Raw genomic sequence first — 24,249 nt, forward strand, 5'->3', positions numbered from 1 at the left:
GAGTACATTTTTGAGTCCTTATGTGCCTGTTTTTTTTTTCCAGTCTTGGAATGTTTCTCAAACCAATTGTTATCCTATCTTTGCAAAAAGTACTGATAGTATGTTTGAGGCGAGCTTTAAGGCAGTGGGAACCATTGTGAAATAGATTGAGCTTTTATGGATTTAATTCTGTTTTTGGAACACTCAGTGTCTTGTGGTTGTTTTCACGATGTCATGATGTGCTATTGAGTCATCCTGTTCTCAGTGAAAGAATATTAAAAGACAGAAATGTTTTCCTTTTATATTCTCATGTACACAAAGCTGTCACTGATGAAACATGCTCGTGTTCTGTGTAAACTATTCCAGGTGAGCTATGTGCTCCAAGTGAGAGTTCTGACAATGTGCTGAGTTATCGGTTTTGATTGCTTTGGAGTAGATGGAGTCTAATAAATTTTCCATAAAATTAAATGGGCATCTCTTTCTGCGAAAACATCTGTGTTTCCAGTATCAGTCTGAGTGTACAAATGACCACGTGTTAAGTGTATGGGCTTCTTAGGCTGGAAATCAAAGTGGACAGTAATACTGGTTGCTTATTGCTTTTAACTCTTTCAATCTCTGTATTGTTTAGCCAGCACAATCTCCATTTGGTAAAGTTCTAAAATGAATGTAGCAGCAACTGCTTAGTTTTTAGGGGGGTAGAGGTTTTTTTTTTCCTTGTTTGTTCATAAATGACAGAAAACAGAAAAGTATGTCCCTTTTACGGGGTTGGTAAACACAAGTTTTGATGAAAACTCTCCCCCCCACACACACAATTTTTGTCATTTTGTTTAAAATAATTACTTTCTTTGTTAGAGGATTTGACAAATTTGATTTAGTGTTCTATCAGTTTGTCCTCAATGCTGAGTGAAGCAGTGTGCTTACTTTAGCCCCAAAATTTAACTGAACTGTACCCACAATGCTGAATTAGGGAACAACGTTAAGTAGGTGAGGTGTATTCAGTGCTATAAAATTAAAAATAAATAAATAAAATAAAAACCACAAAAAACCACATAAAGTGGTTGTTGGTACTTTGTGTATTCTGTACATATTCAGCTAAGTCTTGAACTAAACTTAACTTGCAGGGGATGAGAGAGAAGACTTTGCCTGCAGAACAGCGAGCAGAACCATCTGAAAGGTATGACATCTATTAATTTAAAACTTACTTGAAGGAAGAAAGACATCTCCTTTTTCAGTACGGTCTGCACCTGAAAGGTGGTGACAGTTCTCAGTAAAAGGAATGGGAAATCCAATGAAAATTTTGTATTTTGAGGGAGCTGCAAAGTCTGGATTGTGTTTGAAGATCAATATAACTTTGAGAAAATTGTTGTTTTTATGAACGGAAGGAAGATGAGCAAGAATAAAAGTACTGATACACCACTTTTTATCCCAAGTTTATCTTCTGAGTAGGATACGAAGATGGGAAATGAGGCACGTTTTCTGTATCCACAGAAAGGATCTTTGCTATTGGAGGCCTAATTTTTTCCTTCTACAGGAAATATGGCTCATTTTGTAGTTTAACTAAATCTGTAGCGTTACAAATTTTGCTTTGACAGATATTTCATGGTTTATAACTCAGTTTACTTATAACAAAATAATTTGTCCCTCCTAATGTTCCCTAGGGGAAAAGCTATTAGTTTTAGCTATTTAATTGCTTGCAGTTTGAAAGCTCTGTCCTAATGGGATGATTCTTTCTGAAGTATTCTTTAGAAGGTGAAGTAGGGGAAGTGAGTTACAGTTCAGGAGGATGTTTATTGATGTGTTTTTTTCTTTATTTTTTAAGCAAAAACATGGAGGAAGATTTATGATTTATTATTCTTTTTTTTAATACTCCTTTCATGATGAAGTTAATTGTCTGCTTTGAGTTCACATGAAGACCATGTGTTCTTTAGAATCATTTGAGGCCAAATGCTAACTCATCTCTAAAATAAAAAAAATCCAGCAGAATTAATTGAATTTCTTCTTGAGGAGACTGCTTTGTGTTATACTGCTTTCTTGGTTTAGGTCAAATGAGTTATCCTCCAGATAATATTGATGGCTCTTCCTTCTGGGTAAATGGTGTTTTGGGTAATAATGCTTGAGTTAAGGGACTTTGCACTCGGTTTTTAGGGGGTCGCTCTTTTCAAAGAACAGTAGCAGGGAATTTTGTTGACTCTATGCTCATCTGCCAAGCAATTCTTATGTGACCATGGGCATTCTTTGGCTTGCAGAAAGAACTCAACACTTTGTTTTGGCATCTAAAAGTTGGACTTCACAACAACCACCTTTTCAGGGGTGGAAGCGACTGGCTTTAAGGTTCTGGTACAGGTGCAATCAGGTGCTGGGTTGTAATTATGTTTTTTTCAAACTGTTCTAAATTGTCTCTGTTAGAACTCCTTTCTACTTCTCCATTTAGGAAGGAGATAGAGCAAACTCATACTGCTTTTGATTTCGTTCACAAAGTTTATTGCAGTGCCCTACCTTTTGTTTGTAGAGTAGGTAGTGGTGGTAGTGTTTTTTGTGATGCTGGTCTCTGTTGGGTGCCATGTTCTGGAGCAGGAGCACCACACTGATCTGCTGGCAAGAGTCCCTTTGGACAGTTGAGTTGGAATACTCAGTAAATCTCTGGCCCACCAATGCTATATATCTATGTGTGTGTGTGTGTGTGTATATATTTTAAACCTGAGTCCAATTGTAGATTAGACTTGCTTGAAGGCTGACAATTGTCTTTGCCCCCTTGAAGCTCACAGGTGTTAACAGAAAGAGGAATATGGGCTGTTATGGGCAAGCGATAGTTGTCTGAATGAAGATCTATTTTGATGTAAGACTTTTTTCAGAATTCTAATGGATTGACAGTTTGGATTAGAGAAAAGTCTGAGCATCTGCCTTAGGGATCTGTCTTCCTCTATGCAGTTACAGTGCTAAGCAGGCTGTTGTCAAGTATTTGACAAGTTTAGACCAGTTCTCCTCCTCAGTATTGTGGGAGTTTGACCTGGTGTCTTCCAGTGCGATCTAATGCACTTCTGTACTGACTGACTGGTTGGCTGCAAGATAAGCTTTGATGTCACGGTTTTTCCAGGCATACTTCATTTTCTTGCCATAGTACTTTTGTTAGAGTTATTCCCTATTCCACTTCTGGTTTGGGTTATTTTTTCCCCATTTGCTCTTGGATTAGGATATCTTTCTGGTTTTGAGCTAGGCTTTTTTAAGTACCAGAAAAACGCCTTTGTATGCCTTACAAAAGGGATCTGTATTCATGTCTGAAAAGACTTCTGGAATGTTGGCATACCCAAACACCTCTGCTGTTCCTGCTGATGGCCACATGAAAGCCAGAGCTGCTTCTGAAGCTTAGGCCATATTACCTTGCCACACAAGTCTAAGGCGTCCCTATTCTATCAGAGCTGTTGGCAGTGTTTCCCATGTGTATGTGTGCATATGTGCACTCTTTCTGTATTTTTGTGAGCTGTTCTTTTATATCCCTGCAAAAGATACACGTGCATCGCAGAATCAGAGAACCAGTCCTATTTAAAGGAAGCACTGGAAAATAACAATCTAAATCAGCTCTTCTATTTCAGGTCTTCTGGCTTAGTCATTGTTCCCGTGTGAACGGTGCACTTATGTATGTCCTTTTCATTGCTGCTGTTAATAAAGTTTTTCCTATTTAGAACATCAAGTATTTACCAGCGTTTAGCAATTTGTGAGACAGCTTTAGTTTTTTTCTGATCAGCAGGTTTCAATTCTAGGACTAATAACAGCTCTAATATCTTGAAAAAAAAATTTGGCTGGTAATTTTTTTTTCTCTTGTTTCCCCCAACTTCTGTACTGTCGTGTGCTAGCAATGTGACCAGCTACAAATTCAGTACTGCTGCGTCCAATGGTCTGTCTTCAGGAGTGAGTAGCGGAGGTGGCAAAATGAGAAGGGAAAGAGGAATACACTATTTATCAAGAGCTGTACAAGAACAGGTAAGTGACTCTTAAATTAATTGCTGTCACTGAGCTTACTGAAGTAACTAGCTAAGTGTGTCAGTTTTATTGCATCATAGTAAATTATAACAATACCGCTTTATTTTTGCATTGTTTTTGTTTTCTTGTGGGTTTCAGAGCAGGCTCCAATTGATTTCCTGTGTTTGAATACCTGAACTTTGCTTATGTAATTTTGAAATTTTTAATTCTCTTACCTTGGAGATTCTTCAAACTATAACATTTCTCGTTAGCAATTGAATGAATGAGTCCTAAGAAGAGAAGTTTTGGTGAAGGTTTGTATAGTTTTTCTACAGGAATGATACTTGAAACGAGTGCCAAGTATAAAAAGAAAAAAAAAGCTTAATTTTTGGTTTCATATTTAAGTCATACAGAAAGATACAGGCCAAGAGTGTGAAAAAGAGTAGTAGAAGAGAGCATTCTGCATGTCTGCTAACGATGACTCAGTTTTTGATACTCACCAAACTCATTGTGAGAGAGTTTTTTTCTCATTTTAATAGGAAAAATCTATTCCATAAAACTATGACCATGAATATTCAGATTATTTTTTCTTTTATTGGATGTTATATAAGCTGCCTGTAAGTTAATTTAAGTATTTACGTTAACATTAAGTATTTAATTAATATTAAGTTAATATTAAGTATTTAAGTTAATTTAAGTTTCAAATCATTAAATGGGACTTCCAGATGATGCAATATAAAGAAATCATAAACACTGTTGTTTATTCCTGTAACGCAAATAAAATAATGGTCCAAATATCAAAAGTTCCATAAACTTTTCAAATCAAAACTGTGAAACAGATGTAAGCTACAGGATGCACTGAATATCAGTAGTACCAACTTACATCCCTGCCTAGTCATTTCTAAGTAGATCATGATAGTACTGTACAAATTTTGGTCAGATTTCCTATGCCATTTAAAACATAACTCATCCAATCTTAGTAATCAAATAAAGTAAGTGGCAGGGATGAAAATTGAAGTTGTTAAGAGGCTGTTTTCTGATTTTTATATTTGCATCCTGATACATGGTATAGACTGTATTTACCAGAACACAATCTTCAGTGCTGCTAGTCTGACTTTCTTTGGTGCTTTTTGTGTTTAGTTTGGTTGTTGAACCTACCTGCTTCTTTAAACATTACCTTTTTCCACGTTCACTGCTGTAATGACTTTAGAAACTTTGGCAGCTATCCCGCCTAATTTTGCAAGAGGAACACTTTCTCACTTGTCTTGAGAGTGTACTCTTAATTGAAGCCATGCGAGGGTAGTTAGAAAGGATGATGCTTCTCCAGAGCTTTGATGACTAAAGTATAGAAAAGAAAGAAAAAAAATGTGATCTGTGCGTCTCTGTTCTGCACAGGTTTTGAGTTAACTTTCAGTGTTCTTGCTGTACAGTTGTTGAATAGAGTATAATGTGGAAGCAGGCCTGCCATAAATTAAAATGACGTGGTAGACAGAGGTGGGGAGATCGGGATTTCTTCTGGAAACTTGCTTTCTCTTAATTTGTATGGATTTTTGTTCTATTTAATTTTGTTAATAAATTGGGTGCGATGGGGTGAGAAAGTAGTATGTCTTGTATAAGAAAAATTAAAATTTGCAACTTTAGGAAGTGGAGGAACCAGTGCTACCGAACATACCCCTACCCATCAGTGCTGCATCGCTGCCTCAGTTCAATTCTAGTTTCATTGGTAGTAGCGCTGTCTCAGCGTCACCGAGCGCTGTTTCAACAGCAGCAATGAGCACGGCAACTCCAGCAGCTGCGACGGGCATGGCAAATCCATCAGAGGTGGAGGGCATGACAGATCCATCAGAGGTGGAGGGCATGAAAGATCCATCAGAGGTGGAGGACTTGACAGATCTATCAGAGGAGGAGGTGGAGGACATGATTTATACAACGGCGACGTCAGGCATAACGTGTTCAACAGTGCCCTCAGGCTTGACATGTCCAATAATGGCGGCGGGCATGCCATACCTGCTGATGACAAAGGACATATCAAGGTCAACAGCGGCAACGACAAGCGTGGCAAATTCAACGGAGGCGGCAGGCATGGCAGATGCAGCAGCGACGGCGGCGGGCAAGGTAAATCTTTATGCTATAAATAATGTTTACAATGAGTATACTGCTTTATTGCGAGTTGACTTTTTCTGTGGTGCTCATGAAACTAACAAATATTAGTTTCTATGCAGCTGAATGAATTGGGGTTGTATGCCAGTTTGGGGAAAAAGGCATAAATGTTTTGATTCTGCTTCTCTCAGTCTTAGAGCCTGCCAACTCCCATTTAACGTGATTGTATAACTGCTTCAAATGCTGTGGAAGTCTGCGGGGGAAGGGGGGTGTGGACTTTATGCCAAGTTATTTATAGTGGTTTTGGCAGGGGTAGAGTTAATTTTCTTCGTAGTAGATGATGCTGTGTTGCAGATTTGTGAGCAAAACAGTGTTGGTAAGGCACTGGTGTTTTAGCTGTTGCTGAGCAGTGCTTACACAGTGACAAGTCCTTTTCTGTTTCTCACGCTGCCCTGCCAGCGAGGAGGTCGGGGATGCACAAGAGGCTGGGAGGGCACTCAGCCAGGACAGCGGAGCCCAGAGGACCGAAGGGATATTCCACACCATTTAGCATCGTGCTCAGCAATAAATGCTGGGGGAAAGAAGGGGAAGGAGTGGGGAGTATGTACAGGGTTATGGCATTTGTCTTTCCAGGTAGCCATTACATGCGATGAGTCATTAATGCTACCTCAAATTTAACAACTTTACTTCTTTATTTCCAGTTCTTTTCCCTGTTCCACTTGGAGGGAGTGAGCGAGTGGCTGTGTGGTGCTTAGTTGCCTGCAATGGTTAAACCACAACTTTATTTAAGTTATTAAATTAGAGGTAACGTGGTCATATAAGCCTCACATAGAATGAGCCTAGGGTGCAATAATTGGCATATTATTGCAATAAAATAAACATTAATCTGTTCCAGAGTACTTGAAATATTTTTTGTACGGTTTGAAGTAGACAGCTGCTTTAACATGTTGAGGTGTTTGCTGAAGTTCTTGGAGTATCATTGGGCTGAGTTTGCCGTTCTTCAGCTTCCTGGCTTGCTTTTCCGTGCATTTAGACCTAAGTAGCATCTCCAGCTTTTCCTCTCAGTTTCTGGAATTTGGTTTTGAAGATATTGTCCTATACCCACTTGGAAACTTCCCTGTGTTTTATTATTACTTTTATCTGCAAAATAACTCAAACATCAGGTTTTTCGACGTCACTGCGGGACTTCTGTTGGGTAGTGAATTCAGGTAGTTGTTGCTCTTAAATATAAACCTTTAATTCTTTTGAAAATACAGATACAACCAGCAAGTACTGTTAGCAGTCCTGAGTTTGCGTTTTCATCTCCAGTTGTGAAATCTACTGAGGCAGAAGTGCTACCTACGTCTTCTGTAAGTAAAATAATAAAGGAGCTTGACTTTTTTTCTTAGGCATTTAGTAGGCTGTTGCAGAACACTAAAGCAGAATCTGCCTTGATGGAGAAAAGTATGTAGGCTTCTGGCTTATAATTTGTCATTCAGCATGCGTGCTACAAATGTGAAGAGCAGCTTTCAGATTTGGTTTTGTGTGTGCATTCGATTGAAGTTCCTGTGGCTTGAGAATCTGAAAAACCTCTCTTGTTCATAGCAGATTGGGTTTACATTTAGTGTTCCCGTTGTAAAATCGGCAGAACTTTCTGGACCCAGTGGTACTCCAGTGACGCCCTTTCTTACCCTAGGTAACTGAAACTTTAGCACTTCAGATCTGAAGTGCTGATTTTCCTTTTTTTCTTTATTAAATCTTCAATCTGTCCTGTCTGCGCATGCTAGCAATTCCAGGCAGTGTTGGACTTCTGCAGTATTTTTCCAGTGACAGATCTGCTTTTATATTTTTTTTTTGTTTTGTTGCTTTTTGTTTTGCTTGTAATCATAAAGCATTGCAAAGTAAGTAGAATTTGTGAAGATTCTTATGTGAGAAGCATGAAAGCTGGAAATTCTTGTTTCTAACAAAAGTGAGTATAATCTGCTCTAACTAGGTCACATTGTGAAAGCTGTTTTTGTTTTCTTTTGTTTCAAAAGACACCACCACCTCAACCAACATCAACACACAGAAAGAGGAGGTCAAAGATTTTGCTGGTGGTCCCTTCACCACTGCCCACGTCTTAAAGGAAGGAAGCGTCTTAGACGTTCTAAAAAATCCTGGAGAGATAATGAACTCCTTTTAAAAAGATGCTGCAAAAAATACGCTAGCATTTTTTATTAAAAAAAAACCAACACACGACTTATGGTTAATAGAGTATCTGCTATAAATATGAATGTAGGAGAGCATTACATTAAGCGCTGCGTTTGTTAGGGTGCATCTGCCCCCTTCTATTCTAAGTGGTGTTTGTTGCTGGAAGTAAAACTGCAAGATGAAAAGCAGATGGGTTGCATCTCCTTTACGTGTTAGGATGTAATTGTAAATGAGGTACTAAGAGAATTAGCCAGATAATCGGTGTTTCATTTTAAGTAAATACAATTTGTGGAATTGAAAAGGAAATGTTTGTAAAACTCAACACTCCTGTCCCACCTTCAGCCCAGGTGAAGAAAGAATAGGAAAGAGCTTCAGTTCCAAATACATGGCGAAAGCTGCGAATCTTTGGGCCTTAGCTTACAATGGCTCCTGTGGATTAAAATTTAAACTGCAAACAGAAGTGGAGTGTTTTACGTTAAAAACCCTTTTCTGAATTTTGTTTTTAAGCAATTGCAATTGTTTTCAACAGTTTCATAAAGTGTGTCTGTGGAAAAGATATCTTTTAAGAAAAAGGGCTTTATTGAGTTTGATCTTTTCCCAAAAGTCTTCTTCTAACTTACATACTTGTTAAGAAGGCAGCACATTTCTCTGTTGGAAAGAGCTAAGTGAGAGAAAATACATTGTGCATTTTGTTTAAGGAAAGACCTCTGAGTGAAGTGACATTCACTTTCTTTATCGGTTTAAAAGAAGCAGAATCTAAATCCACATTGTTCAAAGACTTCATTTTTGACTAAAAAAAACCCAACAAACAAACCACAAAACAACTATGTTCAAGGTAGATTTACAAGCAACTTGAGCTGCTGTTTAAGATGCATTTCCTTTAGTCTTTCTGTATTAGTAGCTTGTCTTTCCTGTTAAAATTGCCACCTTTTAAATAAGGAGTTGTCCTGTGTCCGATGCATTTTGAAAAAGATTATAGAAAATTAGACAGTTGTTCAATTGTCTTGAGTTTTTATTATTTAATTAATATTCAGCATCTGTGGGAAAATACCGCATGGATTGCTGCTCCGAGTACAAACTTCTGTACAGTTACTGGAGTAGATTTGAGTCATCTGCTACGGAAGGAGGAGCTTTAGAAATTTGATTCGATTGGGCATCGCGTCTTAATCAAATTGTATTATTTCCATTCCACGTTGGACTGTCAGATTTCAGTCAGCTACTGTCTGTTTGTACTTGTATCGACCAGTGAAAATGTTGATTTAAAGCTTGCTTGGAAACAAAGAGTTAAATGAAGCTTTAACGAAATGTTCTGTTGTGACCCAGTGCAGCAGATGAAATTTCATCCGTTTAGATAAGATTTCTGGGGACTTCCTGTTGCGCTCGGTCTGAATGTCTAGTTGTAACCATTGGCACCTGAGTTGAAATTTTTGCCCTCTAGTAAAGTCACTTAGTTACATGTAGTGAGGTGCTGCGCTAACAGGAAGACTTTTTTTTCTTGCTTCCTAGACTTTGGATTGTTGAAAACACGCTCTTCTACGTCTGCACAACCTACAACAAGCACAGTGGTTTATACTAGGCCTGCAATAACAACTTTTTCTGCAGGTAAAGAGACTTCTAAACAAGCATCGTACTGGCAATCTGATACATGTGACCCTTTTCTGCAAAACAAAGACATAAAGGACAAATGTGTAACTTGTCAAGCTACTAAAGCCTCAACAGTTGAGAGTATGAAACAGACAGTAAGTTCAAGTCAATGCGACACCTCAAAGCCAGCAGCGCCCCCAGCAGGGACGCTGGGCTTTGGAGACAAATTCAAAACAGTACCTGGAACGTGGGATTGTGATACATGTCTTGTCCAAAACAAACCGGAAGCTACAAAATGTATAGCATGTGAGACACCAAAACCTGGAACGGGAGTAATGCCTGCTCTGACATGACCAGTGGTCACAGACAGCTCGGTGACAGTGACATCCTCCTCGAGCAGCACTGACACAACAGCCACTCTGGGCTTTGAAGACAAATTTAAGAAGGACAAAGGCTCTTGGGACTGTGGAATATGCCTTGTACCAAATAAGACGGAAGATAACAAATGTGTAGCCTGTCAGTCTGAGAAACCAGGTATGGTCCTTTTTTTCCTGTTGTTTCCATCCTAGCCTCTGTGAATCTTGTACAGAATAAAAGTACGTTGCATATATGGAATATTTTAAGCAACACGATTCCCAGGTACGGTTGATGGATTAGCGGCTGTCTGCAGGATTGGTTTACAGGCACTTCAGAGGTCTCAGCCCAGGTTCCAGCCTGTCGCATAAATTGAACTGATTGTGAAATGTATTAGTACGGAGCTGGATCAATGCAGATACCCCCGGCTTTGCAGCTGGTGAGGGAAGATGGCTGAAGTGGGTGACTTAATTTAAAAACAACATAGTGATTTTTCACTGGCGAAAATGAGAACTCCATAGAAAGAGTTAAAAATGACTGCGTTTTTCTCTTTCAAAAAATAAGTAAAAAAAATTACAGAATGTGTCCAAAATGCCTCTACTCACCGTTTGTATGTAATTGAGGGGAGATGTGAAGCCAGATTTCAAGACAGTGTAGTCTTAACTAGTCTTAAGCTAAAGCAGAGAGATGCCTATGAAGGTCAGTGGTAGGCTTCAAGAAAGCGAGTGACCCGCTGGATAACTTCTTCAGGGCAGTACTGGGTTGTTTCCCATTGTGTGTGACCGTAATTGATTTTGAGCGTGGTTGTATTGTTTTTAAAATACGATTCTAATTCTAACTTTGACTCTAAATGTCATTTAACATGCCATTACATCGAAAAACACCTGTGCAAATATATCGTGGAAGAAACAAATTAAGGTGGACTAGACCGGGCTTTTGTAATCATCCTGTGCGGTAAGACTGAAATTTCATGAGGTAAGATAATGGATTTCAGACAGAGTTGATTCTCTTGGACTTCCAACCTCTGAGCGGTCAGTCGGCATCTTTGTCTGAGGCTCTTGCCATTGCAAGGAGGAATTTTGGAAATGAGGGGTTTACTGTGACCATGGTGCAGTGAATTGCACGGTTACGTTGCACTTGTCAGGAGGAAGAGCGATGCAAGTAATACTAGGATAAAAGTTTTCTGCGTGTGCCGTGGAAGGGAAGAGCCATTCTTGTCTTTCCGGTTTTGAATTTGAAGCGTTATCTTCTGCTTCTCTCTTAAAAGGCACCTTTTTTTTAAAAGGCACCTGTCAGGCCTCTTTATGGAGGTTACACTGTGGTCAACAGCAGCAGAAGCTTGTGTGCTGAACAGAGTTGTGTGTTGTTTGGAAGCTTTGAGTTCCACTCTGGTTTTTTTGTTTGTTTCTTTGTTTCTTTGTGGGTTTTTGGTGGCTTTTATTTTTTTCAGGGGCGGGGGGGGGGGAGTTGCGGAGTAGTTTTGAACATTTCTGTGGGATTTGACAAATCAAATTTAAAAGTTAATGTTCATTTTATAGTTCATGTTCAAACAGGATGGTTAACTGTCTTGTTTGTCTCACAGAGGGTCCAACACCTGTGACCAGTAGCAGTGCATCTGCATTTTCTGCTCCTTCTGGAGAATTTCTGGATTTAGACAAATTTAAGAAGCCTGAAGGAAGCTGGGATTGGGAGACCTGCTTGGTTCAAAACAAAGCAGAGGCCACGAAGTGTGTAGCCTGTGAAAGTGCAAAGCCAAGCACCAAAGCAGAGCTCAGAGGTAATACTTAATGATTAAAACGAGGATGCATATTCTGTGATTTATTTTTTGGTTTGCTCTGATTTTTTTTATTTTCTTACCTGTTAAGCACAATTATTTTTTCCTTTGAGGTGTGGCAAAATTATTCGTTTTTCCTGTAGGAATATTGCCTAGATAACTTCTGTTTCCACACTTTTCCCCAAGAATAAGTTTATCCTTTTTAGAGAAAAGCTTTCATTAATGACGTGCTTGTTCTTTACATGCCCTACACGTTGTTCATTTGGAGTTCAGACTAAAAACATGATCTTTCAAAGAAGTTCGTATACTTTTTAAAGCCAGGTGGTGGGCAGAAAACACAGTTGTGAAAAGTTTTATGTAGAGAGGAAGCATGGGGTTTTCTTGTTTGTTTTACTGTTTGGTTGGTTGTTTGTTAAACAGTTTTGACTGGAAAGATCAGGACTAGAATGTAGTTCAAACCTTCACGTACTGCAGATACACCGTGGGTTACGGACTTGACATTCACTTATTTCTGCAGGTTTTGGTGCTGCGGCTGCGTCCACAAAATGCTGCCTTGCCATCATTTACATTCGGTGTTCACTCAGAGTGTTCAGGTGCAGAGTCTGCAGCTGCCTCACAGTTTATTTTGGGAAGGACAGAAGAGAAGCAGTACTTGCAAACCAGTACTTCAGGTAAACAGAGTATCTTTTGTCTTCACTTGTGCGCTTATGTCCATCAAGTAAGACCTCTGAAACCATACTAGAAAAAATCTGCGGGATTTGATATGTTCATGTACTAGAGCTTTAGAAAAAGTTTAATTCCTATATGCAGCATGTCTTCTGTCCTGGTTATTGATACGTACGCAATTAGTAGCAATCCCTTTTTTGATCTCAACACTAGGTTTAGACAAAAAATTGCGACACCTTAAGGAACCTGTCCTGCATCTCATACAAGCACAGAAGTTGCAGTGTCTCAATGCTAGCAGTACAGTTGGTGGTAAAATCTTTAGTAGGGTGAAATAGAGGCCTCACACTTTTCAGAGAAAAAAAGAGATTATTCCCACATACTTGCAACTATGCTGCAGAGTGTACTGCTGTTACTCTAGTGCTACAAAGGTCCAAAAATCACTGAACAGTTATTAGCCAGTTTTGTATTCCTTTAATTTGTTGAAAGACTGCAGTAGAGGATTGAAGTTTTTATTGAGGATCACTGTGTGGAAAAATTCTGATTGTTAAATGTCATTTGTATGACTTAAGAACCGCGTTTTGGAGTACAGAATTCAGTATTAATTCCAGAAGGGGTAAGGGGAAGGACATTAGCTAGTAATCCCGAACAAAAGCAGTGTATAGAGCTATACTGATTTTAATCGCAGTATTCTTACAGTTGGTCTGTTACTGAACAGATATGTTTTGGGGAGATATGGTGGCCAGGGAGGCGTGTGTGTTTGTGTGCTTCCTCTTCTAGTTAAGGTTCTGGGGTCTGGTTTAGTCAGGAAAATTCGATGAGGCACCTTGTGTAAAAGGAAATGTTAACCAGCATTTTTCAACACGGTGTAGTCCCTTAAAAGTGTCATAGATGAAAAGAGGCCATAACCGCTGGGGGAAAAAGTTAGTGGGAAACTGAGAGCAGGATCACATTCAGTAGTGAGAGAGCAGCAGCCTAGGGAAAGCTGATGAATGACTGTAACAGATAGTTCTATTTTAAGTGTAAAACAACACTCAGTACTTTATAATGGTGGTCTTACCAGAGGGTTCTTCTCCATGGCTCCTAAAAGCATGTCTTGAAGGCATTCGAGTGCAGTGAACTTAAGCTGTAAGAGTTGGGCTGGTAAGCTTGGCCTGATTTGAAGCTGTAGGCATGGGGCTATAATTTCTGAACAGGCTACAAAAGAAACTGTACCACTGTGCTTTTCAGTGCTCCGTTTAGCAAAGCCATCAAATTGTTGCAGGCAATTGATGTTGTTCTTCTAAGAGCACCTGAAAGATATTTTTGTTTGAAGAGTTCAGAGGTACCGGTTAATACTGGTTCAGATAATTACAGCCAGCTCTTGGTGTTTGTGACCAATAAAGTTTGTGGCTCCAAAAGGAGTGGGTTAGTGCTAACTGATTAACTGCTGTATATGCAGAAATATGGAATCTGATTACTTATGCAGAGAGCACTTAAAATGTATTGTTTTGCTGGCTCTCAGTGAGTTGCATCTTAATGCTACCAAGGAATAAGCTTTTTGCTCCTGGCCCAAGTTTTTTAATTTGGTGAAAGCCTTTTCTGTGCACGTGCACATGCCAGAGAGGTTGCTTAAGTAATAGAAGCTATAGTAGCTGCTATCTTCTGTTTTTTGTAGAAGACAGAAACTGAATTCGTTAGCTTTGTAACTGTTATGCATACTAGAATTGGTTTTCTCCCTTTTGAAAATAGTAGAGGGTATGCCTATGACAGATTTGGTGAGCAAGGTGATCAGATGAGGGCACTGCAAGACTGCCAGAACGCACCAGGTCTGGGGGGAAAAGGAATCCGGCTGAGCATAGGAATTTCTAAAAGGTAACCAAGGAGTTGTGCATTGATACAGTTATTCTAAATAATCAGATTCTTGTAGCTCTGCCTTTGGAAAGTCTGTGGCCCTTGCTGTAGTGGCTGTACACACGATGCAGTCTACAAAACCAGAAATGCAGAAGTCCTATGTTTTGACTCCCTGGATTCATCAACCTGCTTCAGGATGGCTGGGGGAATCCAACTGTTAAGTCTAGCCAGACAGCGCAACTTGGGCTTAGCTGCCATTGCAACCAGCCTTGTTTCTCAACAGTAGCAAAGCTGAATGCATTGGTAAATATTTTCAGGTTTGGGCCTGTATAAGGTAGAAGGGACAACAAGTGGTTTTATATGCTAGGGAGTTCTTGTTCTTAGAGCTTTCCCTCTAGTTTGAGAGAAGCACATAACTAGTTTTACAGTGGGTTGACAGGAAAGAAGTGGGGGGGAAAAATGGGAACGCAGGGAGAAAGCCAAAGGCGTTATTACTAGAACAGGTTTAGAATGCTATTCTTTGCTTTTCATGAGCTTAGGGCAATGGGGAGTTTAAAGCTTAGCACTTCCTGAGAGGGTTTCTTACTCTACCGGCTCAGTTCTATCACTTATTTAAGGCAATTCAGGTCTCTGAACGGTTAAAGAATTGATACCAAATTTGATGAACTTTGATCCAGGATACTGACAAAACAGGACTTCGTATAAACAATTTCAGTATGTTCATGAGGTTAGCTTGTGTGTTCTGTTAAATAGTAAAAAATGACACTTCTGTTTCTGTTTACCTAGCATAATTCTGCAAATGTTGCCTCCTTCTGCTTTAGAATGGAAATGCTCTTCTCCAAGAGAGCACTGTCCAAACTTCTTTGCCAAAATTTTTTGATTAAATTAATATTGTTTTATTTTGAAAACAAGAATAAGCCACAAACATGTTTTCTTGCTTCGGCTATCCAGAAGAACGTCAACAGTATTTTCAGATTTTCCTTCCCTACACAACTGTATGTAGGAAGAGTGCAGTTGGAAGCAGAAGACCTAAGATGATGTATCTTCTGTTTGTTTACTACAGTAACAAGACAATGAATTACCTCTTTATTAGAACTTGTGTAGCTTTGCAGTATTGAAACAAATGTAGGTATTAAAATACACATCAGTAATACGTTTCTGAATGGCTGAGTACCGTGCTCTCTTAGCATTGAAATACCCAGCCATTGGATTAGTTTGTCCCTCATGTTTGCTGAGTTTGGAAGCTATTTCAGAATGCCTTCAGCTTGTATTCTTCCCCAAAAGCATAGAACTCACTTCTCTGCATCCCCAATTCAAGTCAGAGAAACTGGGCACTGCAAACACAGGAGGTCTGCCTGTACAGAATCAGTGAAGACAAGTCTAAACAGCGGATTTTTTTGAATATGCAGCTGGGTTATCTGAATGTTCTTTATGCAGTGTACCTCAGTTTTAGTACAGATAGCACTTGTCTTGGTTCTTGTCATTAGTCTGAAGCTGCCCCTGAGAAATCTTGAAAGGGAAAGTAGTGAAAGCTAATCAGCTGGCCCTTTCTTCTTAAGAACCAGCGTATTTTGTAATTCTCCCACTAATAATAAGGCGTCACGCTGGAGAATCGCGATTGTGTTGTTAAGCAAGACTGACTTCACCTGAGCGGTATAGTTGGCAGCTGTTGAATGTTTAATGGACTTTAAACAAACAAAAAAACTGAGCAGGTGGAGGTAGACATGGCAAACTGACAGGCAGCGTCAGATGCTTTTTTGAAATGGATAATCTGACTCCATTCACTTCTTTCTGGAAATAAGATCTAGTAATTAACCAAACAAAAGATAGAAGGGTTAAGACTGCATCTTTAAAGCAGCTGTGCTTGATAAATGTCTCTGGTCTTAAATCAATCTTTAGCAAAGCACAGAGACTTAGCAGCAGCTTGCTTATGCCAACGCTAAAAATACTTGATGTGTACAGGTAACCATGTCAAGGCTCTGGAGTTAATCCATGAGAACAATTCCTTCTGGTATTGGCAAAGGTGAGGATGCTTGCTTCTATAGAAATGAGGTTTTGAGCTGTGACTTAAGCTGTCACTTAGGTGACTGTTTAGGAAAGCTTCCTTTTAAGCTTTGAAGTATGTAAGCTGACAAATTGTTTAAGTTCAGAACTGGGTTTACAGTCTCTTGTTCTCTGACTGTATGCAACTTCTCATGTTTCAGACTGAAAGCAGAATTGCAGCGGTACCAGTCATGCAACCATAATGATTATTGCCAAGATTACCAGAACTACTACTCGCAGAGGAGTTACGATGCTTACGCTGACTACAACTACAGCTCCTATGCTCCCTGTGACAGCATGCAAGCTGTTGGAGACTGCTCTTTAGGAGATTCTTTAATGGCTCCAGCTGTTTTTGAGGTAAAGATAGTGCACGCTTGCTGTAAAGAAAATATTTCACAGATAATATGTTGTACAGATTTGTGTGAATCAGCAAAAAGAATCCGAAGTTGAAAACATGCTTTCTGCTTAGTGTGAAGTTAAAAGAGCAGATTCCATTCAGAGGTGTTTGTATTTAAGTGCTTAAATAGTAAATCCATAGAATTAGTGATTTATACACCATTATTTGTTCACGCATACCAAAGAATGGTTTTGACAGCATAATTGCGTACGCTTCTTCTGTTCCTGTTCTTCTGATTTGCTTTGCTTAAAGCAAATTAAACAGTTGTTGTAAGTGGTCTTATGTAAGTGGTCAATTTATTAGTTGTGACCTCCGGAGGTCCCTTCCAACCTGTACTGCAATATTGGCTTTCTTCTAAAAATAAATAGATAAAATGCCATCTATCCTTGTAGTTGTAGGAAGAAGGAATGGGTTGAGACTGCAGCACTTTGAATCTGTGATGCTTTCTGAAATGAGTTATGATTAAACTTAGCCTTTTCTGTCTTTCAGGAATCTTCAGTTATGACTGCAATCGGTGATGACCTAATTACTGACGGTAATAAGGGTTCTGTCATTGTCACTTGAGTTTAGCCATCCTTGTGCCTTTTAACAATACAAGCCAACCTCTACTGGATGAAGAACATCTTGAAAATTCAGCTGAGGTCAAACCTCTGTGGGGTTGATCTGCAATCAGCTGGGGTTTTAAAGCTGATACAGCATACACTGACCGCATCAAGTAAAACGGGACACTGTCAATGCTTCGCAGCAGGTTTCTTGTACCTGTGCCTTCATTCCCATTTGAAAATGGTCTAAGACAGAATTTTGTTCTTTGTATTGGTTCCGCTAAACAGATTTTATATTAGAAACTCAGTAATATGCAAAAGCTTTGTTCTCCACCCTGAGGTAAAAGCTTATGTTGCAGATTCCAAAAGGAGGATTCAGCTTGCACTTACAAATACGGTACAAAACATATTTGTGTCCTGGAAGGTTTGCAAAGTTCCTCACGTGGAGGCATTTTGTGTTAGTGTTTAGAAACTATCCTATGTAACGTGTATTGCCGTAGAAGTGAATTAAATGACTCTTGGGAGGGTTTCATGGCTGATTATCCTTAAACGTTATCTTTACTATCTTAAACATTGTCTTTGTCTTTATCTTGAAAGACAATTCTAGTCCCAGCCTTCTAATATACAAATTCCCAAAAGTTGGAGCTGTGAGGCTCAAAATTTTAGAGGACTAAATACCTCACTAAAATTAGTAGATCTAATAGCTTATTACACTTAGCTTAAAATACATTTTGTTAGCCATTTCACGTGAAGTTTTTTTGTGCGCATGCCTCAGATTTGATACTTGGACTTACCAGGCTTTTATTTTCAGATCCACAGCTCTACTTGGATGTTGATGAAATGAACAGACAATTCACGGAGACAAGCGAAGAACTCTACGATTCACTCATGAATTGTCACTGGCAACCTCTGGATACGGTCACTTCTGAAATCCCCTCTGCTATTTAAGTGTCTTCTAGAGCATGACCGTTAGGACCAAAGTGCTAAAACTACATTTCTTCTACATTATTCTAGCTCATAAGTTTTAAAGCACAATGATAGGTTGGGTTTTTTTTGCTATGCTTTTGACAGTTTCTGTAATCTTTTTGTTCATCACTCTCTTGGAGCACCATGAAGTCATGTAAATATTCGAGAAATGTAAAGAGGTAAATGGGGTCTAAAGATAGACTTGCCTGTGTAAATAAAAAATTTGTTTCTGCAAACCTGCCAGCAAGGGATTTTACTTGTACCTGTGTGCAGCACGTTCTCTTCCGGCTTATGGAATTTAACAAGGTAGTAAGGGTATTTCATCTGTCTTTATTTTTATATGGGCATTAGGACACAAGCAAAATCTAGCTTTCCCTTGTTTTCCTGGTTCCTTAGGTAAGCGACAAGCCAAGCCTTTCATGTGCTTGCTTAGACTGGAAGTATGTATGGGAGACACTCACAGGCCTTGCTATGGAAACACCTGTGCCCACTTTTTCCTGCAGGCTGCTGGCTCTAACTGTACTACTGATACATGCTAGGTCAGCTAAAATCGGCTTATAAATAGGGTATGTTAAGCATATGGAAGTGTAGACTTCAACTGCCATAGCTACAAACATCCCGTGGAATGAGGATGATGTCTGCTGGCACTCTCTGCATCAGCATTCAGTTTTCCCTTGCCCTTCTTACTGTTAGACTTCTCAGCTGACGCTTTACAGCGAAGAAATTGCTACAACATAATCCGTGTTCTTAAACCTAAAAAAAAAAAAATCTTGGAGAAAACAACTTGCTGGTTTTCCCTCCTTGCTGGCAAGGAGAAAAATAGTCCACCAGGAACAACAAAAAAATCCTAGTAACAGCTCCTTAAGTTATACCCTCTGCTACCCTCTCTGATTGCTCTGGTCTTCCTTCATTCACGGTAATGAAGTTTTAAAGCTCTGGTAGAAGGATGACAGTACTCAAGTCAAAGGAGATGAGAGCAATGAGGAAAGCTTTGCTTTAAGCTAGAGCAGTCTTGCGAGTTGCTGCCTTTATGCTGTTCTTATCTTGAAGGGTACAGAGTCTTTTCCAGTCATAGGGACTCCATAACCCTATGAATATGGAGAAATAGTTGCTAATTAACAGTGTGTATAATAAGTAAGTGAGGCTGGAAACAAAAGAATATTCCTCCAAGAAAAAAAAGGAAGCAGAAATTACTGTACTTAATAGCTGGGGAAGCTGTTAAAGCTAGTTGACACAGTTCTGGTACTGCCGTGTGTGTTTTGGGGGCAACATAAACCATAATTGCTGTGATGGCAGGTAAGAATCCAGTTCTTTTTTATGGCTTAGTGTAGTCAGTGAAAGCAGTGGTCCTAAGCTGCATGCTGTTCTTAAATGTAATGCAAATTCTCTTTTGTGACTCCTCAGTACTTCCAGGTTACTTGTAGCTGATCACCAGCAACTGCTTCTGTTAGCTATTAGCTGTTGGGTTTTTGCTAGGAATACTTTCAGTCCTGAATTGAAATGATGACATCCTGAAACAGAAGAGGCTCTTGGAGTATTGTAGGAAGCACATTCTTCCTGGTTCTAGTGCAGGTGTACACGTAGGAGGAGACAGAAGGCAAAGAACCTCACATAGGTGGAGGGGGTGAGGTGGCATCACAGTTAGAGCTGTTGCAGTTAACTCTTCCCAAAGCATGAAAGCAACGTGGCTGGGAACGGGGATTTGTTGGGTTGCTTCTTTGTGTGAGCCAGGGAGTCTTTTGAGGGGCAGATTAATAAGAATATGACACAAGGTAGAGGTGGAATAGATGAAGCAAAGAATCTGGGTGGGAAAAGGGTTGCTTGTACGTGTCTATGGAATTGTTTCAGGGGACTGAGCTGGGGCAAATTCAAGATAATAGATGCAGCCTCCTTGACTTTGGATGGCAGTGCTGAAGCTTCAAAACCTTACAAGCTTTGATGCCACTTCAATTGTAGTGCATAGCTGTGGTACTTGAGCTCAGAAGTGCAAACTGCACAGGATTTTTTTATCTATTTTCTTCAACGTGAGCAGCAAAACATCTTCCAGGAATGTGCCTGGGTGCTACGCTGCTTTGACACGGCTTGCTTTGCATCACCAAACACAGTAGTTAGGTTGCATCGAGTACTTTGTGGAAACATTCATTGTGTTGTCACCCAGAAATGGGATGCTACAGATGTGTGTTGGCCCGGCAGTATCAGTGCTGTTTTTTGGCCTTTGAGAGGTTGGTCCATAACATGTGACCTGTGTAACGAGAGGCCCACATAGATTGGTGACTTCATTAAGTCTGATGCTGTGGTGGTGTGTGACCCAAGGCCCTGAACGTCAGAAAATCAGGCTGTGGCCACCTATTTTATGCAGACTTTGCCTATTAACAAGGTCTCTACACTGTACGTTAGAGACGTGCGCCTCCTTTTCCGGACTAGATAGCGAAAATACCAGTTTTGTAGTTCAGTGAATGAGATTGGTTGGGCTGTTTGTTCTCCAGAGCTGAAAAATGTTGGGAGTGTATTCTCTTGGAGTCCACAGAAATGAAAATGATGAGAGGAAGAGAACGTTGGTTGCAGCCCGCGTGCTGCTGTTATAAAGGAGTTCTCTGATGTCTTTTTCCCTCTGCTGAGACTTATCAGCCTATCGTCCTTTCCTGTTAGGAGCGCATACCTGGCTTGGGATGGTGTGCGCAGGGCAGATTCTTTACCGTAAGAGCACAGTGAATGCCAGACTTCTTCCTGTACTGCCGTGTTAACCGTGAGTCACAAATTCAGGAAGCAGTGATTGCATCGGAACTGCTAGAATGCTTTGCGGAGTCTTTTTACTGGGTAAACTTCACAGCTGCAGTTACAACTTCCAGCCTGTGTTAGCTGAACACATCGTACTGGTGCCCGCCATCAGTTTGACAAAGATGGGATTGCAGTAGGAACTTGCTTTTTTCCTTCTTTTTAATTAAACAAGTCTTTGAAGCAACTTTTCCAACACCGCCATACTTCACTTCTTCCAGTTATTTTCTGTTTTACTTAGCTGAAATGTTTTTTTTTCTTCCAAGCTTGAGGAAGTTTTCTACAAGAATGTCCCGTAATGATTTCATAAACTCTTTTCGTTGTACCTAGCTGCAATAGAGAGTGCTTTTATTCAAAAACCTGCTGGTTTTCTCTTCCAAGAAGTAGTGGGGTTTTTCCTATCTCTTCACTGATGGGAAAGGCTGTAGGACAGTAGCTTGAGGGGCTGCTAATGCTGTCATCAGTGAGCCGGGAAAAGGCAGGAGTCCGAAACGGGTAAAAAGTACTTAAAAGGATACCAAAAGAGTAAATGGTACTTAAGCCGTGGATGTTTCTTTTTGCAGGGATGCTCTGGACCAACCGCTTCTTTCTAGCGCTACCTCAAAGTAACTTGCAGATAGAACTCACAGGGAAGGTTGATCAAATGGTGATGATCGCTGTCATTCTGCTGGACACGCAGATACTTGCCTTTCGTTTTGGCTCATTTTTAATACCAATTAACTTCAGTGCCTCGCGTTAATAGACACCGTTTGACTGCATCGGCAAATGTTTCTGAGTCGTGAGTGTCGTTAAAGGCCTGTCACCTGTTGTGGTTTAACCCGGCTGGCAGCTAAACACCACACAGCCGTTCGCTCACCCTCCCCCCTCCCTCTCTGGGATGGGGGAGAGAAACGGGAAAGTGAAGCCGGTGAGTTGAGATAAAGACAGTTTATTAAGACAGGAATATAATAATAACAATAATAGTAATAATAGTGATAATGGTAATAGTATTAATAATAATAATGTGTAAGAAAACAAGTGATGCACAATGCAATTGCTCACCACCCGCTGACCGATGCCCAGCCTATCCCCTAGCAGCCGGCCCCCCACCCCAGCCAGCCACCCCTATATATTGTTTAGCATGACGCCAGATGGTATGGAATACCCCTTTGGCCAGTTTGGGTCAGCTGTCCTGGGTCTGTCCCCTCCCAGCTCCTGCTGCACCCCCAGCCTGCTCGCTGGCAGGACAGAGCGAGAAGCCGAAAAGTCCTTGGCCTGGTGTAAACACTGCTCTGCAACAATTAAAACATCAGCGTGTTATCAGCGCTCTTCTCATCCTAATCCAAAACATAGCACCCTACCAGCTACTATGAGGGAAAATTAACTCTGTCCTAACTGGAACCAGGACAAACTGCTTCAGCACTTTTGATCTTTTACAAACTCAGCTAAATTATTTAAGTTCTACTTTGGGCACCGTGTTCCTTCATCAGCCAGGATTTTGTGGATAGAGTTGAGTCTTCTTATCACGCGAGGCCAATAAAACAACTGAGTAATTTAAACCTTTGTGGCTGCTCCCACCCCCAACACTTTCCCATTCCCATGACGACTTCTCATCCCCCAAATGACTTCTCACCCCCAGGTCTCACTCGGGGACCCACCACCCGCAGCCGCTCCCCATCAGGAGCAGCCATCCCCAAACCAATTGGCGACGCGGGCAGCGGCAGAGGGCTGCGTTCAGCCCCCACCCCCCCCACCCCCCCCCGCTGACCGATGCAGGAAATAAGTGCAGGCAGAGGCTTTGCAGGGTGGAACAGTTTGTAATTTATTCCCGGGGTAATTAATTGTGGCTGCCACCCCCAGCCCGTCCCCAGGTGAGGCCCGGCCGCCTGCTCAGGCGGGGGGCCCGGCCTGCCGGCCCGTGCGGTCTCCGGCCCCCGGCTCCTCCTGCCTGACCCTATGCAGCCAGGACGTGTCCCCGACGTCGTCGTCCTGCTGGGACCTTGGCAGTCTGCGCCCCACCTGCCCCGCGTGCCAGGAGAAGCTCCTGACGAGCTCTCCTGCCATGGAGGGGCTGCGCTCCCTGCGCCGGGGCGAGACGCTGCGGGAGCGGTAGCTGGAGGGGCTCGTCTGGCGCTGCTGCTGCTGCTGCCGCTGCCCCAGCCATGCGTTGCGCTGGAACCTCCTGCGTGGTCGTCGGGCCAGGCGCACGATGCCAATGATGTGCCCGCGGCACAGCGGGCAGGTGTCTCTTTCGGCAGCCCAGACGTGGACACACTCCAGGCAGAAGATGTGCCTGCAGGGGTCGATGCGAGCCGCGCTGGACATGCGCTCCAAACAGATGGGGCACGTCTCCTCCTCGGGGGCCTCCTCTGGCTGCCGCCGTGGCCGCCAGCTCATGATGCCTGTGGCCGCCGCAACGTGGAGCTGGTTTTCGTCTGGGGGAGGCTGCCCTGGTGCCAGGCACTTAGCAGCAGCCTGGGGTCTTCAGCACCCCCCGGGTCGCCGGCAGGACCTCGATGCCTTGCGTGTCGCTGTCTGGATCTCGACGCTTGGCGTGACACCAGCAGGACTACTGCAGATAGGAGCAGGAAGAAAACATTGCAGCAGCAAAGAGACATCAGCTTTCTAGGTTCAACCAATTGTCTAGAGTACTGTAGCGGTAACTGTTCTGTGTATGGATTGCAGACATTGCCGTTAGAATGGCAAATCTGCTTGTGGTAGGTTATACATGGCAAGACCGCGCTTAGGACAGATGAGGCAGATAGATGTCTATAGATTTGAGAACATTACCGAAGGACCTCGATGGCTCGGGTGCAACAGCAATGGCTTCGCGTGTGCCTCTCGGCACACCTCCGCCTCTCTCTTTCCTTCCAGCCTTAGGACCTCGAGCTTTCGATACCGCCAGCTGGACTGGCCGCAGGCGCGCCGCTCAGGGCATTTATAGCCAGCCACCTCTTGTGAGGCAATAGGGTGACATCACCAGGGTCTCGGGGTGCCCATCAAGCACTGACTTGATGGGAGTCTCACGTATTTGAACGTATTTGAAGTGACACTTTATTCTTGATACCTTAGGGCCCACTCCTTGGCCCACTCTTGGGTTCGGTCTCTTCCGAGATGGCTTTTCTTAATTAGCC

At 41.5% G+C, this 24,249-nt stretch overlaps 1 protein-coding gene and 1 pseudogene across 2 annotated transcripts in view; both read left to right on the forward strand.

Annotated features, from left to right (window-relative positions):
* LOC310890912 (nuclear pore complex protein Nup153-like) overlaps window positions 1–24,249 on the forward strand; it is an 89,796-nt pseudogene that overhangs the window by 9,771 nt on the left and 55,776 nt on the right. The gene's annotated exons all lie outside the window — the stretch shown is intronic.
* LOC310890918 (uncharacterized protein C6orf52) lies at window positions 12,221–18,588 on the forward strand. Its single transcript, XM_083853240.1, has 4 exons — window positions 12,221–12,588; window positions 16,618–16,813; window positions 17,343–17,388; window positions 18,207–18,588. The coding sequence occupies exons 2-4, from the start codon at window positions 16,754–16,756 to the stop codon at window positions 18,341–18,343; spliced, it is 243 nt and encodes an 80-aa protein (XP_083709366.1). The 5' UTR covers window positions 12,221–12,588; window positions 16,618–16,753; the 3' UTR covers window positions 18,344–18,588.

The sequence above is a fragment of the Anser anser genome (genome assembly GCF_964211835.1).
Source record: "Anser anser genome assembly, contig: HAP1_SCAFFOLD_101, whole genome shotgun sequence".
NCBI lineage: Eukaryota > Metazoa > Chordata > Aves > Anseriformes > Anatidae > Anser > Anser anser.

Coding starts and splice junctions, on each gene's coding strand:
- LOC310890918 (XM_083853240.1), top strand. CDS start 16,754: ATGCAAGCTGTTGGAGACTGCTCTTTAGGAGATTCTTTAATGGCTCCA. Junction 16,814..17,342: donor TGGCTCCAGCTGTTTTTGAG/GTAAAGATAGTG, acceptor TCTGTCTTTCAG/GAATCTTCAGTTATGACTGC. Junction 17,389..18,206: donor TGATGACCTAATTACTGACG/GTAATAAGGGTT, acceptor TTTTATTTTCAG/ATCCACAGCTCTACTTGGAT.